General features: G+C 39.9%; 1 protein-coding gene across 1 annotated transcript; it reads right to left on the bottom strand.

The window, feature by feature from the left end:
• Positions 1-17,288, bottom strand: desi2 (desumoylating isopeptidase 2). Its single transcript, XM_034897581.1, has 5 exons — positions 16,626-17,288; positions 7,451-7,523; positions 7,128-7,221; positions 5,095-5,236; positions 1-3,088 (listed from the first exon to the last, which is right to left on the bottom strand). The coding sequence occupies exons 1-5, from the start codon at positions 16,671-16,673 to the stop codon at positions 2,813-2,815; spliced, it is 633 nt and encodes a 210-aa protein (XP_034753472.1). The 5' UTR covers positions 16,674-17,288; the 3' UTR covers positions 1-2,812.
• Positions 17,289-18,036: the final 748 nt, after the last annotated feature.

Here is an 18,036-nt window from a genome sequence, read left to right as displayed (position 1 = left end):
TATAACGATACCACATTTAATCAAATAAAGTGGGTTTCATTCCAAAATGACACGTGTGATGACAATCCAATGGCTGTTAAAAAAAGATTGTTGAAGTTATAGATCTCTTTGGCCTCAGTAATGATTTGCGGTAATTTCAATGTTGAGATGTGAACATGAAGTAACTATGTTCTCCCCCAGCATTTGGAAGCTGGTAGAAATTAGCGTTTGATGAGATATTTTTAATGTGTGAATAGAAGGAAATGATTCTGTAAAAAATATCTGAAGCTGTAAAGGGTAAGGGAAACCCCGTTGCCTGTGTGAAAAACCACAGACAAGTAACAGTACAGATAACAGCCAGCAGAGGGCGCCAACATGGGCTCTCTGTGTGTGTGTGTGTGTGTGTTTTAAAAATAAAGTTGACTTTTTCCTTATTCACACTTACTAAACTGTGTATCATTTAATATTATTGAATTCTTTTACTCCAAATCACCAAATACGCTAGTTGTGTGAGAAATGTCACAGTCCTTGCTTTAACACTGCATCTGTCCTGTTTCTTTGTTTGAAAACAGTAACATTTTAACCAGTAGTTTAATCTGCAAAAGTATCTGCCACCAAAATAATGTTACTAAAAATGTAGCTTAAGGACATAAAGTTTACTTGGTTTAGAGAAATACAATATCTTGAAGATGTGGCAATGTTTAAAAACACACACACACACACACACACACACACACAGAGGAATTCGCTACATTTGTACAATTCTACATTCTCTCTTGCAGACTGTGTGGTTGATGTAAGGAAATTTGGCCCAGTTGGCAGCTTGTTAATACTAACCATTTATAATACAAGTGTACACACACACACACACACACACACAGGTTGTAAACAAAAGCTCTTTTTTTTATCAAAGAGGTGTATAAAACTGCACTTCCACAGTGCGTTCTTGAAAAGCTCCATGGAGTGACTACTGCATTAGAAAAAGCAACAAAGCAAACATAAAATGTGGGATAAAAAAGTTAAAAGGATTATATTACAAAGCCTTTTAGAGTCCTGAGTTTATCAAACGAACAAAACAGAGATAAAGGCCAGAGTCCATATATCATAGAAATACAGAATAACAACAAAAAAAAGGAAAGAAAGTGACAGTTTTCCTGCTTGTAGTCTTCAGACAAAAACAGGTAAATTCTACTTTAAAATGTGTTTTCAATACATCCATTGCTCTTGTTTTGGACGATACACATTATGCAGCACATGTGTTGTTGTTGTTGACAGCATATAAAGAGTTTTTAAATGAGGTGCTCATCACATGGGAAAAACAGCATCTTCGTGTAAACTTTACTAGAAGTTTAGACTTGTAGATCATTAAGGACTGAAATGTAAGTACAAATGCTTAAAATAAAAGCTAAAATGTGTTGCTGCGATGATGCTCCAAATAACACCAATATGCATCATCCGTAACTGAACACAGATGTGAGGAAAATGACTGTCAGGACTGCAGGCTGATGGCAGGTCAGTTAAAGAGGATTGGAGTAATGGCTCAGTTCCCATTTAAGACACACTCTTCCTCAAAATCGCTTCCTTGGCTTCAACGGCCTGTCGTCTTCAGACATTTATGTAGATTACAAACCGCTTTGGGCTGACATCATGTCCTCAATGTAAACTTGATTGCCTTGATTTGCTCTGGTGAAGATAAAACATTTTTACTTAATGCTTACAAAGGACACAATGACAACTGGGAACAGTCCAGTACAACCCCAGTCTTCTACTGTTGGCCACTGAAACACTTGTGGGTTAAGTACCTTGCTTAAAGGCACCAAGGCAGTTGCTAATAAGAAATAATTCACTCTCTTTTACTCCGGAATTTAAACCAAGAACCTTTTGATAAAAAGTATTTTCTAATCTATATGTCACTGCCTGCCCTGCAACCTAATTTCTAAAATATTTAGAATTTCTTAAAAAATATTACATTATTGGTTAGGAAATAACTTGCTTTTTTGATGCATTTAAAAATCTGCTTCACTGGGTTTAAGTTTCTCAAATTAGCGTGGTTATCCCATGATGGGCAGAAGGAAGAGCTGCTACAGATACCCCACAACCACTGATACAGACTTGACATAAAAAAGAAACAAAGAAAGGGCTTGGGAAGCAAAAATGACCTGGAACTGAACCCATCCACAGTGTGTCAGAAATGTTCACCCATTTAGTCGCTGGTTCTGGATGCGTATGGTGTTTGAGGAGCGTGAGGCTGATGGTAGTTTTATCTTAAGTCTATCCAGCCTGCTGTGAGAGAAAAATAAAACAAAAGGCTGAGGCCCTGATGCGCACACAGCATGTTGAGGCAAAGTGCTCCCGAGCTCCGGCTGCTGCTTTCAAAATTTTACCAGCCAAATATTTAGGACATCTTATCGACATGTTGGCTGCAGTGTGGACATGTACCAGCCACAGATCAACCAGCGCTTGGCTAGTGATAATTAGCACCATCCACCAACTAGCTGCTGGTTAAAATCTGGATGTGGCTGGTAAACTTTGAAACACTTTGATGGGTGAACAACCGACGTTAGTGTTGGCTGGTAAAATAATGAAAGACTTTGGATGGGATGTTAAAATCCATCAGCCATGTTCAGAGAGATGATCCTGCCTTTGTCCTCCCACTGCTCTAGATCACTGTTGAGATTTGGCTGACATTTAGAGCAGGTAGCAGTTCAGTGCCTTGCTCGAAGACAGTCTGACAGGACTTTTCACTGACTCGTCAGCTGCTGCAGGTATTCTGTTACCTGACAGTCTCTATAACCAAAGTCCAGCCCGAGTCACCCAGCAGACCTTGCAGCTTCTAACGGCGGGGCTGGTGGCGGGAATGACGAGGCAAGGAGGAGGGGCTGGAGGAGGATGAGGGTGAGCAGGGCGACATGGACGCCAGGGAGGCTGTGGCAGCGGCGTCCTCGGCCTCCTCCAGCTCTCCTCCTCCGTGGAGCTCCTGGCTGACGCTGGACTGTAAGGCAGCCGGGGTCAGCCACTCTTTGGGCAGGCAGCTCTGGAGGAATGGCACGCAGGAGCTGAAGTAGGCCAGGCGGTTGACCCAGCGAGGGATTTCCCTGCCACACAGGATCTGAAGAGAGGAGACGGAGAAAAAAGGATGTTGTAGTTCCTTTAACAGCTATCAACAGCTTCTACTGTTTAATTTTATCCTTATCATTCTTATTTAGCACTTTTATCATTTACCCATTCACACACAGAGTGTATTTAACAGACCTATTCTGCTAGGTGGCACATTGGTATTGCTCTTAAACCAAAGACATAAAGTGTAATTCATTCAAATGGCTTTACTTTCTAAAAACAAATCTTTTGCTATGACATGGATACATACAAATTAAATGTCCCCCTTTGTGTGGCTTTAGCCTCTTTCTATGAATTTCAGATGCAATATTCTTGTGGAGGGGAACATATTAGATATAATTTGGTACCTTTTATATGTATAGGTTTTATTTTATTGTATTTATGTATTTATTTTTAAACAAGGTAATTACAATTACACAAATCTTTACTATTGGAGTCCATAAAGAGAGGTTAGTAGCATCAAGGAAAAATAAATAAAAGTGATACATTGTAGAGGAAATCTGTTTCAAATGGCAATTGATTCTTCTGCTAATGAAGTTATAGTTCAAATATGATATAATCAATATTAAATGAATGTTAAAATGAACATAATGTGTGTTGATAAGCGTGCTTCTCCATTTCAACGTTTTTTTGCTTTGCTCTCTAAACTAAAAGGCTTTTATAATCTATGCATTTTACTCTTCTTTCTGATGCGTTAAGGTTTTAAGGCAGGAAAGCACAGAAGAGTTACACAGGGGCCGTAACACTAGGTCAGAAGGAATCTGAGCGGAGATAGAAGAGAAAAGACATTCAGAGTCTTTCCCTGCATGGCTGAGCTAGCTGTGAAATAAATTTGAAACAATGAATGTGTTAATTGAAAAATACATCCTGCCATTCTCATCTGAATGCGTCTAAAATGTCTAAAAATTCCCGGAAACTGTATTACAGTTCCTGACTTTTCTATGCACACAGAAAAGAATAGCTTGTATTTACCTTCATAAAAGTGCTAGTTCTTTCACCAACGGGTTCAGATTTATATATAGAGTATATTTAAGTGTCTGACAACATTATGGAAAGGACTTCTAAGGAGGTGAACCAGAAAGTGATGTTCTACCTTCTTCTATACTCAACACACACACACACACACAAACAAATACACACACACACACACACACACACACTCACACACACAGACACACACACACACGTTTTATGACTCTGCTATTCCTGTCTGTCTCTCAGATGAACAATGGCGGTGGGAACAGATAATTTACTTACACAATGAGACAGAGCCAAAAATGTGGATTTGCCTTAAAAAAAAAAAAAAAAAAAAAGGTCTCGCAGAGTCATGCACTTCAAACGTTCTCTCTGGAGAATTAATCGTTATGCTTGATCTATCAAAGCTGCAAACACCATCCATGTGTCAAATCATGTTTTCCTCTGTCTCTCTTTAAGTCAACCTTCCATCATAATGAGGTTACAGTAAACATGAGAATCAAATCCTGAGGGCAACACTGCCCACCTATGGAACCAGCTGTGTTTTGGTTTCTCCATATTCTCAAGTATATGTGTTTGTTTGATTTAGTGTGTCATCATATTGACGGGATTTACTGTATGTGTGAATGTCCACATCTTAAACTATCTTTACATGTTGTATGTACTGTACATCTGTGTATCCGTAGTATCGGTGTATGTTTTGCGTGTGAGTGTTTACAAGTTGGCTCTGCATGTCTGGGCTTGTATCAGTGTCTTAATCCCCATCTCAGTGCTAGATGCTTACTGTAAGACTCCCTGCTCATTAGTCACACCAGGATAAGCTGATTGAAAACACACACACACACACACACACAAACACACAAACACACACACACATACAACTAGTTCAAGTGATTACACTCAGAGCGACAGAGATAAAATCAAGAAACAGTAGTTTAATCTAGTGAGTTTTTTTTTCTGTCCTTCATGTTAGGTAAGATCAGTTAATAAGCCATCTTTGTGTACACACACACACACACCTACCTCTGAAAGTGCTGAGGAGAAGTGGTTGCAGTTCTTGTGCATGAGGTGGTAGGCGTTGCCTTTGTACTCCTTCCCCATCTCCTCCACAATTCGTTCCACATCCTCCTCTGTGAAGTCTGTGCTGCCCAAGACTATGGCTTCTCTAGAGAGACAATGGGTGCAGAGGCAGGTGTTACTAGACACTATTAGTCACTGACTAAACATCAAGAATGACTTAAGGGCATTTTGTTTAAACCACTTTTGTGCATTCAATGGGCCTCATCCAACAACAGCTGAAACACAAAATCCAGCTGAGGCTGAAGAGAATATTATTAGTTTTGCAAGCTAGTCATGAAACAAAGTATGGGACAAACAGAAAAAGGTATTGCTATCTTCAATGTCCTTAGGGTTCATCCTCTTGGGACCATGGATCACTGCACCAGATTTAATGATCCATCCAATAGTGGTGGACCCACAAACGTACCTTGCATAGAATCAAGCTGCTAGCATGGCTAAAAAAGTCAATTTACGTTGGAAGGGGATTTACCGGATCTATTCAATAATGTGTCACAACTTCTCAACTCGATGATTCAACTGGTTTGTCTCTTTGAAGTGTAAAGGAAAGAATATCTTGATAAAATGTTTTGCCCTGGGAGAGCGCTTGATTGTCTTTGCATTTGGCAAAGAGACATCTCAGTGGGTGATATGCCACCATTGGTCCCAGATGATCCATACTTATGGTCATGGGGCCTGCTTAAGGACACCAAGTGTGTTTGTGTGTGTGTGTGTGTGGTGCGTCTGTGTGTGTGCCAGAGTCTGTCTAAAGCCACAGGGCAGATCAACTAGAGCAGAAGTAATACACAGCAGCACAGTAGCTCTGTGTAGACGCACACACAAACAGACCCTGGGCTGATTCTGGGAATCCAAAAATGTATTGAACTGACTGGATTCTCTGTTGTCTCGCTACCACAACATGCCTGAATTTAACTGCAGTAAAAAATAATAATAAATTACACAACACAGCACTGGTGTAAAAGGAATATCATACATTTGCAAGCCCTTTAATTCCTGCAGATAAGCTGTTAAAAAATATAATAAACATCAAACAATATACTGCAATCTAGTATGACACCACAAACCACTCATCAATCTATAACATCCCCTTAGAGTTGCATCAACACCTGACTACGTGAACAGAACATTATAAGCTTTAAAAACATCTGGTTTATTGCAGTAACATTTCCACTTTAAAAATTACAGCATGCAGTATCACCACTTCTGCTCAATCTTCAATCAATTCAATCAGTCTGAGACAAGTAAGCTTCCATGAAGCATGATGACTTGTGAAATCATAAAGTATCTGTCACATGCTGTACTCTCCATACATGTATTTGTGTATCTCTTCTGTCCAATAGCAGCAGCAACCAGTAGCCATCATTACACGAAGATACCAGCTCACTGCAAAGTAGTTCTATGTTTAATGTCAAGCAGACTGCCTGCACAGTCAGAGTGTATCCAGCAGCTTGTGACTGAGTGAATAGCTTGCTGACTAGATTACTCGGTATGTTGACATATGTTTACTTTTGTGTTGTAGAAGAGAGGACAGGCAGAGCAAAGCTCTTCCTCACAGCACCAAAAAGAATTTAGTCAGATGTTCAGCAATGGAAATATCTAGAGGCTACTTAGTGTTTGTTTCAATTTAAGTCAAACTTTATTTGTGAACTGTGACTTGCTGACTGAACTACTTAGTGTGTGACTGTCTCACTGATGAACTGACCAACTGGACTTTGAATAAATCCAGCTAGTGGTTGTATGACTGACAGACGGAGTGACTGGTTACAGGAACAATTAACACGCAGACTCACCGTAAACAGACTAACTTGCCCAATATCTGACTAGCTCTCTAGTTTGTTATGAGCTGTCTGACCAGTTGCTGACAGGCTGGATGACTGAATGAGCTGGCAAAATGCTGAATGCACATTTGGGAAACCGAGAACACATGTATACAGTACCTGTGATTCTGTGCATTTAAAAACTAAATATTTCCCACTTACTTGAACTTAAAGGTCTCGCCAAGTTCGGTTGCATCACCTGGTGTAATCTCAAAGATCCCTGAGAATGGGTATGGGTGTCCGCCATAGGCAAATTCTAAACACACACATACATTTAAAACACACATTTGAGCACCAACAATTCTCATGCAAAGTCTCTCTTTGCCAAATACAATTGAAATAAAACAATAAAAATATTTGTATAGCCAGACGTGCTTGACCTATGCATTTTATTCTGAGTGTGTTAAAAAAAGATGTCCTTTCTCAAACACCATCCACAGGAAGTCAACTGAAAAATGTGGTGTCATATTGCTGGGTAATCTTACCTCTTCCATAGATCTCAATCCCTGAGTGAAAGACTCCAATGCCCAGAGTGCTGGTAAACTCATTGATCCAGTACTACAGACAGAAACACAGGCACTAAATGAGATTTGTTATTGTCAACACTGCCTGGACAGACAGTTTTAACAGTTTATGTTGCATTTAAATAATATACTAAAGTACGTAGTGTACACAAAATGTACAGTATGTCTCTGAAATGGGTCAACACAAACAGAAACTCCTGTGTATTTTTGACACTTAGGGCTTTAAGCATTTTGGATTGTTCAACAAAACATATCCAAAATATTTATGGTGTCCACTAATTTCAAGTGTTATCCAATTTTATCTAAATTAGTAGTGGACTATAAAAAATAATAGTGAACGAGTGATTGAAAATTCACTAATCAACAACCACTATAATCTGAAAAGCGTTCAATATTGCTTTTTGACACTAATACGCTACACGGTCAGTCATCATTAATCAGATTAGGTCTGCAACTAAAGATCATTTTCATTATGATTAATCTGTCAAAGAAGTTTTCAATTAATCCTTTAGTCTATAAAAAGGCGTAAAACAGTGATGCCCATCACAGGGTCCCAGAGATCAAAGTGATGTTGCTCATTTTGTCCAAAAAGTCAAAAGTGCAAACTTATGTAAAAAAGACAACATCAGCAAATCCTCACATTTGAGACGCTTTGACCAGCAAATATTTAGTATTAAGTATTGAATTTTCTGTTGATCAACCAATTGTTTCAGCAATAAAGCAGACCACCGCATTAATACAAATTCTTATTATTTTTCTATTAACATAAGAATTAATTCGAAATGTATGATGTAACCTTTACTTGGAAACAATATTATTACTGTAATTAAACAACAGATGGAAGCTGAAGAGGCAATGAGATCTATGAGACCGATGTTTATACGCGCAAACAATAAAACACAGGCCCACATACAAACACAAAAAAGGGCACACAAAATCAATAACTGCAGCAGCAATGATCTCTGCGCCATTTGAGTGTGTCTGTATAAAATCTAGTGGCTACAAGGTGATTGGTCAGGCTGTTGCTAGGCGGAGTTCATTTGTGTGAAAAGCTCTGTTGTCACAGAGGATGGAGCAGGGGAATGTGTTAGGGAGCTTGATTTGACATCTGAGGAAGGACGCCAAATAATAACAACAACAAAAAAAGATTCACAGTACTTTTCCCATATACACTATACTACTCTACAATTTTATCCATTTCATTTATAATTTCCCTTTTGGGATCAATAAAGTATCTACTGTATGTATCTATCATGTGATTGCAGTAGACATACAATAAAAAAATAAAAAAAATAATTTAAAAAAATGAATGGATTTGTGGAATTCTATCAATCGATTTTGAATCGGTAGAGCTTTAATCGGGATTTTAATTGATTTTTTTGCGCATCCCTACTAGCTAATGTTTGCTTGCTAAATGACAAAGGATACATAGATTTTCAAAATAACTTCAAAAAAATCAGTTTTCGGTTGATCAACTAATCAATTCATTGTCTAACACTTTCAGCCCTAATGATGATTGAAGTGTCAGAGAATAGGTAGTGACAGGTTTACAAGGTAATAATTATAATGTTCACAGTTTTATTTTCCTTCTTTTACAGTGCCACTGAGCCACTGCACACCAGAAATCCCAGAATATGATCCTGATGCAGACAATTTAACACCAAACTGATCAGTTTCATCAGCAGACATCTCTCCTTGGTGTTCATGGATCATGTTTAGCAGCCTGATAACCACAGCAAAGTATTTTAAAACTAGTATCATACTTCCTGTCTAGTGTTATGTATTACAGTATATGGCGGCACACAATCAGTGGTGGAAGAGCTAGCAGTTATCTGCGTTGCAAATAGTTTGCTGCACACTGTAACACACGCACAATCTGTGATCATAAGGTTATGAGGACTCTGGCTGCTTGCATTACATTCTTCTTTTACTGTATGAGTTCAGAGTACGGTGACTTGTAAACTCTTAACTACTTGTTGCACATAATGTTAGGTAATAATAAACTGTGTATGCTATTGTACTTTCAAGTGAGTATGTGATGCTGAAGGAAAGTGTCACCTTCCTGACTTTCTGAGCAGAAACATGACATGCAAAGTGTGATGGGTAACATAATCAGTGTAAGCAGTAAAATGAGTTCACTGAATGGCAAGACTTTGACCATTGGGCGGGATTATTTATCTCAAGTTTTGAGTGTCGGAATTCTTATTTTCATACTATATGGATTAATGAAAGGGTAGGGAAGGCAATCATTGATCTTAAAGCAAAAGCAAAGACGTGATGCTTATATTAAGAACGTGCAGTGGGGCTAAAGTATGCAGAATATATGCGTGTTTGTTTCAGTTCATCACACCAAGCATCAAAACGTAAAGATCCCTGAAAAAACAGTGCCTCTTGAGCAGTGACCTCACAAGTGGGTTTAAATGAAAAGTCTAATCTTTCTACCCCTTCTATGAACTCAAACTGCCTTTCTCTAAATATTAAAAGTCCATTTGTTTACACTTAAGATTGAGCAATCAATGATCTGTTTCAAAAGAAAATACATTAAGATATAATGCCGACAGAGCTATAAAAAGGGAAGTAAAATCAGTAAAGTCATTAACAGTTACAATTTGCACTAGTGTTTTGCATTACAAGAATGACACACTTTTGTTAACTGTATTATCTGTATTTTTTTCTCAAGTTTCCAGAACTAAATTGTACATTAATTTCACTGAATGTGAACACAATCCTTTAAATGATTAGCTTGGTTGACACCAGACGCTTCTCATTTGTAACTGAGAGTGGGTCTGGCCAAGCTTCAATTGCAGTCCGTTTCCAAAGTGGCGCAACCAACGGACATCGCTCAAATGCCTCTGGGCGCGATTGAATAGTCATTCAATCAGTTAGACCAATGACCCGGGTGACGTAGCAGCGACAGCGGCATCACTGCGTCGCTGTGCTTGGGTGGCCGTCATGTTGAATGTAAACAAAAAGCTACTCGCTGCGCTATCGTCATTGTGTGTCAACGGTTGTGTTTGGTGCCTCGATTTGAAAAAAAATTAGAAATGGGCTTGAATGGGCATTTGGCCAGACTGACTTGCAGAGCAAATCTCAAATTTGCCGGAAGTTCTTCAGAGTTTTCTCAAGCTAGTAAATAATTTCTTTCTTTTTGCACGAATAGGGGCGGCTGTGGCTCAGTGGTAGAGCGGTTGCCTGCCAATCGGAAGGTTGGTGGTTTGATCCCCGCCCCTGCAGTCATTGTCGAAGTGTACCTGGGCAAGACACTGGTACCCGAGTTGCCCCCGGTGCTGCGCATCGGAGTGTGAATGTGTGTGAATGTTTATCTGATGAGCAGGTGGCACCTTGTACGGCAGCCCCGGCCACAGTGTATGAATGTGTGTGAATGTTTCCTGTAGATGTAAAAGCGCTTTTTGCAGTTGTTAAGACTGGAAAAGCGCTATATAAATACAGCACATTTACATTTACATTTACGACTGAATCCTGTTCATTGCCTCCAAGCAAAAACAACAAGCATGGCTTAGAGTCACAGTAGGTAAAGGTAAGTCTGCTGAGTTGACTGCTCAGCTTTCTTTGTCCATTCGTTCCAAAGAAGAAAGAAAAAAGATAAATGTCTGTTCTTGGTTGACTGTACTTCTATTCGGGTAATGTAATGGTAAAGTACTGAACACATACCCAGACACAAGTTTATTCAGGATGTTTATCCCCCATTCGTATGTCATTTTGACAAATAACTGCAGTAAACTGGAAAACATTAGAGACAACAGAAGACTGCTGAGCTGAGGTAGTTTTCTTTCTTGTGCGACAACTCAGCTTAAAGAGTACGTCTGTTTCCTGACCTACATAAGGTCGAAAAGTTGCACAAAAAGCTACTACAAGAATCAGTGAAAGCCTTGACTTCAAACAGGGTAAAATCCCCTTTCAGATCCACTTTAGTGGACTTAAAAAAAAAAAGAAGATCAATCTCAAATCAGCTACCACTTATCATTTTACGTAAACCAAGCTTGGAAGACTCACAAGAGGTGGCCAAGTATGCATCACAGAATATATATACACATACATATACACGTACATATACATACATTCACACACACACACCATTGCATTTAGATAAATCAAGTTGTTGACAATTCCAGGTGGACCAGCATTTCACATCTAACCATGACATTTCTGACATTGCTTTTGGCAGGGTTTTTCCAGCGGAGATAGTTTCTCACATCAGCTGATCTCTTTTTATAAAAGAACTCAACAAAACAGCGTTATCTGAATGCTGCTTCCATCAGTTTTGTGGTTGTTTCTCTGAGCCTAGTGATAAAAACCACCTCTGTGTTTACAGCTGGTTCTCAAAAACTGAGGAGAAGCCTTGGCTGCTATAGTCTGCTGGCTTAAGAAAGTCTGCTCAGAAGTTCAGACACTAAGTGTATCCGCTTTTCCTCACTGCTTTAAGTCTATGCACGGCTTTTGCTAAGAAGCGAGAGCTTTAAGTGGATCCTGTTCAGAAATCTGAAGACTATGAATCCATTTAACAGCATTTAAATTGCAAAATAAACCACAACTAATTTTATACAAACGACCACCAATAAACACGTATACAGGCTATCTCTGTAGTTGCACTATATTTAAATTGCTCTGAGTGGAGATGACCAAACATGTATTAGCAAAAGCAGCCACAAGCTGAGTCACTGTGTGCGTGAAATATTTTAAGTAAACTCATCTGCTAGTTTAGTACGCTACTCCCCCACCTTGGTGGTGCAACAAAGACTATTATCTGAGCCCTCTTTACTTCAAAGCTCATTAAAACCTGCCCCGCCACAACTTAGAGAGCGGGCTGAGTGTGTGTGTGTAAGCATGCACATTTGTGTGTCTATGAATTAATTAAAGGGGAGGGAAGGAGGGAGGGAAAGAGAGATGGATGAAGAGAAACTGGGTTCTGCAGTTAATGTCTGCATGCTTAATCATCCCACCATGCTGTAGTGCAGTGCTGTATTATCAAATGGCCTTTCAGCATGTGCAGTGCATCACTGCTTTGAAACTCTGTGGTGGATTTTATGCTGACTGAAACCAAACTGAAAACACAAATTGAGGGAAGGAAACACAAAGCCACAAACGGATACACTTTTGCTGTGCGGCAATTAATAGTTTGCTCTAAAGTCTGCTCTGCCAAATCTTTATTGCCAACTCTGTTCCTAAATTGTTAATCAAAAAACTTAGTTTTGGAAACTGCATGGTTAAAATGACAGATGACTACCTTAATAAGGTGATTTACTTCAGTCATTGCTCCCAAAACTACACAGTGGACATGTTATATCTATTGGAGTCTCGCTTTGCCCGACCTTCCTCCACCGCGGCGCTACGAGGAGCCTATCGCTAGTCCACACAGCTTTCTGGGATGGGAGAAAAACGTGCTGGGGTATATTGGCATTTCTTTAAACCAATCACAAGCGCTAAGCACCGGGAAAACCTGAGGTGCCTTTGCAAAATAGCCACTGGAGGTGGAACTTTTTTTTTTGGTGGAACGTGTACAATCAAAAGTTGTTTTAGTCACAACAGAAAACTCAAATTGGACAGATAGTCTAGCTAGCTGTCTCAATTTAAGCTGCAGAGATCTGAGAAGCAATTAACCATAGTCCTCATAAAACGACCGGAGTTTAAAATTCCAACAAAAAGGAGCAGACATCCGGCTGAAAAGAGAGAAATCCGGCGGAATTTCCAACGGCAACAGAGCAATCCCGGAAGTGGAACGCCGTGGATATAGACTATGTCTGTGAAAGACTACATTAGCTTGGGTGATATAGATACAGTCTTCTACCACAGTATGTATATTGTTGGATAGTTATATTGCTATATACACATGCGTTGACCACTTTATTAGGCAAACCTGTACATCATAATGCAATCAACAGCTCTGCCATGAATTCTACCTTCAGAAAGCTTACTATGTTTGGGTTCTAGGGACATTGCTGAAAATGTGTTAAGTCTATGGCTGATGGATTTTTATTGGACTGCATTAGATTGTACAGGTGTACCTGATAAAGTAGGTACAACTACACACCTACACACAGGTACACTGAGTTTCTATTGTGATATAGCAAACGTTCTAGAAATACAACTGAGAAATTGTTAACATAATTAAACCTGAGACTGAATCTAAATATTGAGAAATGACTATCATCTTAAAGTATATAAAGTCTTAAGCAAACCTTAGCCTATAGTACTAGGGTAAGGGGTAAGGGGTTCTAGCAGACATATGTTTCTGTATTGTGCAAGATTTTGACAGACATGCAGGGGCTCCAACTATTTTGCTACATGATACTACACTGTCTTGCGGAGGATGCTGTGGTGTCCCAGAAATAGCACCACTACACTGTTCACTCACCAACTTATTTGTCATGCCTTTACCCACATTACCTTGTAAACTATACCTCACAAAATAACTGGATTTATGACTGATGCATGTCTCTAACCAGAGCACCAGTCACAGCCAAAACACAGAACCTGCTCTGCTGAGTAGGCTATCTGATGCTGCTGTTAAACCCAATTGACACACACACACACACACACACACACACACAGAGTAAACCTAGGTGGCGGCTGGCAGGCAGACAGGTGGTGTGCAGATAATGCTGTCTCATTAGAGCAGCATGCTAAAGCACTCAGAGCTGGCCAGGAAATCCACTTAACAGAGATGGGAGCAGGACGGCAGGGAGAACCTAAAAGAGTGGGAACTGCGGTAGAATAAATGGTGGTGGTGGGGGTCTGTACTTGTGTTTGCACAGATATTCCTGAAAGTCACGTGACAGCATTGATCGTCAAATGCAAAGGGGAAATAGTTTTTTGGAGTAAATGTTCTGTGTCTTACTTAAACCACAGTGCAAGCAGATTCACATGTTGCCCAAAATGACAGATACTCTCACCATGCTCCCCCTCAGCCCCCAACCAGGCTGCACTTCAGTTAGCACTCGCTGCCACTGTTCATTACAGAGTGTGAACCGCTGAGATGGCAGTGCGGCTCCTGCAGCGTGTGTCGCCACGGTCTTGACCTCTGCCATTATCTCCTCTTTGCTGTTTCCCTACTTCCTCGGCCAATCAGCTAACCAGTCATTCAACCGTTCACTAAGCCGATAAATAAGGCCCTGTTCAGATCGTCTGATAACAGTGAAATCTTTCTAAAGTTTAGTGGAAGCGCAGTTCAGCGTCAGCGTGCTAACTCTACTACATAGTAGAGTGGCATCTAAATCTCTGCGAGAACGTGAATACGAATATTTCCCAAATTGTCAAAAAGCTCCATTAACCATAGTCAATAAAGAGTCAGATGAGCCAAAATTAAAAGATGTTTAGGCATCATCAATCCCTGCTCTTTTGTTTTCTGTAAGTCAGTTAACCATATAGCCAACAGAGAGTCTACCAGTCAGTCAGTGAGCATGCAGCCAGTCGGTTGCTCATCCTACTCAGTACTCAGGTCAGAACAGCTTAATCAATAGACAGAGGAAGTGTTTGAGGTAGAGGATTGAATGAATGGACCGCAGCCATTGCCTCAATGTCTTCAGTGAGCAGAACGCCATTGCAAACCAGCCCAAACCTTGTTCCCACAGTAGCAAACGCAAAAATGCACAACACCAAAAATATATATGGGTGTGAGTTGATCTGCAAAAAAATACAAACCACAAAATTCTAATAAGTAAAATGTGCACTCTCCCACATACTCTTTACACACTCAAAATCCTTTACCTCAATATACTAGATGACAACTGAAGCCTCAATAAATCAATGAACAGAAAACACCAGAGTGCCCATAACTGTAAATTCAAGTTACACATGTGTGTGTTAGAGCAGCTTTTGTAAGCCCTTGCTTGTGAAAGAGTGCCAAGCGCAAGGCCCCTGCAGCCATTTACATGGATGGACATCATACAGATAAAACCTCTTTGGTCGATTACAGAGAATAAACTAATGTAGACTGCAAGTCAAGTGGAAAACTCAAGTAAGTGAAAGAAAGGGGGTGGAGAGGAGAAAGAGATGGGAGGGAGAAAAGAAAAGGAGTAGAGCAAGACAAGGGGATGACAGAATGTGAAAAGGAAATGTAGGAAAGATAGGGACGAAGGGAAGAAGAGTGTGACTCAATGGAGGAAGGAAGGAGAAAAGAGTGGAACGTATACAGCAGGTATGGGGATAAATATGAGTAGGAACAGTCCTTATGCTTTCAAAGCCAAGTTTGGATTTCACACAGTGTTATGCTACTATAGATAATGTGCACTGTACTAATGTACACTACAAGGAAACATCTTTGTAAAGAGTCAATGTCTGTTTAATGTATGTAGATCTCAATGTAATCCATTTAAAGAACCTTCAACCTTGGCCTGAGGCATGTGATGATATGTACCATCAGCTGGAAGGGAACACAACAGCAATAAATCAGATTAAAAACGAGGATCTTTGTTGAGTCGGGAATGAAATGATCTCCCAGATATATCTTCATATCTTGTAGACTTTTACAACACATGGGGAGGGGGGAAGCCATCGAGTAAACTTTTTTTCATTCCCTAACCCTATTATGCCGAAAAACACTCCCTTTGCTTGTTAATCTATCCACAACAGGGAATCCATATCAATCAATGATTCATCAACAGATCAGCCGATTTCCACTCCCCCTCACTGCTGACTTCAAGCCTTCAAGGTGACTACATAGTGACTCAAATTTAACCTCTGGCTCACTCTGTAACTGTTACAAAGAGACTGCTATGAGTTTCAAGTTATTTTTAACTTTTTTAGAGCGGATTTACCTGGTGGCCCCATTTGAAAACACTTTGTTTACAGATGTCTTCTACTGTACTGTATGTGGTTTAGTCATTTCTAAAGGTAAAATTGTATTACAATAAGCAGTCTGTTGTTGTGGATGTTTGACGAATTGAAGAGTGGTTCATATTTATTTGAAAAAAACCTCTACAGTCTTTGATTTTCATATTTAGCTGTTGATAACTAACGCTGCATTATAACGTATTTTGTGTGTATATATATGGAGTTGGGCGTTACGTCCTGGCATTGTCGAGAAAACAATACACGATTGAACCAGTAACGTCTCTTGGATAAAGTATAGCTAAGAAGTAATACAACATCCATCTTTCGTGTTCTCTTGACCACTTACCATATCATAAACGTTCAGGATGATCGGCTCGTTTGCCATCACTGGCATCAGGCTTTTGTCCCCCTACGTCCCTTCTTCTCTGCGGGTCTTCCTCTGCACACCCCTAACGTTAGCCCTTCCTTCGGAGCGAGCTCCAAACTCTCACTCCTCCTCTTATTCCTGGCACTTTCACGACAGATGATCAGCTTGATAATTCAATTTCACAACACGGTGTTGAAACGTTTTATTTCCTAGGATATTTTTACCGTCCAACATCTGACTGGCTTTGTCCAAATCGTCCCCGTTACGGAGCAGCAGCGGCGGACAGATGAGCCACTCGTCTTGTCAAAACGAACTGCTTTGCTATAACGTTACCCGTTCGGCTACCGTTACCGAGGTCGAAGTGAAAAAGTAGACTTTACGGAGGAAGGGTTGTCTTTTTGGAAGCGTGTTGGCAGAGAAAAGATGAAAATTCATTTTCCCAAACGATTTATTCAGCAAAATGACACAATGCTGAGGTATCAAAACAGAATTTCTCAGGGAGAATGAATTGCTACTCCCCTATTAGCTAGCTAACGGTTGCGCTGGAGCTCGCAGACAGGATGCGACTGCTGGAAGAAAAATTGGACGACAAGACGAGAGTGGACGAGTGAGGCGAGCAGAACGGTACGATGAATCCACACTCATTTAATCAACCTTGGTGCTCTGAGCATTATGGGTGACGTAGTTAAATAAAAACAGCCTCCTTTAATGGTCTTACTAAACCAAAAAAAAGAAACTACACGTTGTAGCCAAAAGTATGTGGATATACGTTGGCGAACATTTGCTCTGGGAGTGTTGGAACAGGTTCCTTAATTGCATTAAGGGAAATTTGAGTAATTTATTATAGCAAAACTTCCAAATCATTCTGTGGTTCCAACGTATTCACATGAGAATACTTGCTGGTTTTATTAGTTTAACAGTTAACTTGTGGGCTGCTGCTGGGGAAACAACCAATTTGAATAAGTCACTTTGGGCAACTTTTTTCTTCTTCTTAGGTTTCCTGATATTTTAAAGACACACAAATTAATCTATTATTCCCGAAAATAATCTACAGATTACTCTATCACAAAAACATCAACAGTTTCAGCCATACATGACAGCTTGGACATAAGCATGGTTTCAACTATCCCCTTTTCTTAGTTTAACATGACAGAATCAGAAGCACAATACTGGCATTATAAAGATATGGTTTTTCAGTTTAGTTTGAAAGAACTTAACTGTCTTGCACAGAGCCCTGAAGTCAACCCCATCCGACACCTTTGGGATGAACTGGAATGCTGACTACGAATCAGTCCTTATTACTCAACATCAGTGTCCGACCTCAGTTTGAGTGTCCATGTGCAACATTTGCAATATCTGACGATATTTAATAAAGGCTCAATAGCATAAA

Source organism: Etheostoma cragini, chromosome 17, assembly GCF_013103735.1.
Source record: "Etheostoma cragini isolate CJK2018 chromosome 17, CSU_Ecrag_1.0, whole genome shotgun sequence".
In the NCBI taxonomy this organism is placed as follows: domain Eukaryota; kingdom Metazoa; phylum Chordata; class Actinopteri; order Perciformes; family Percidae; genus Etheostoma; species Etheostoma cragini.
This window is presented reverse-complemented; position numbering and strand designations above follow the sequence as displayed.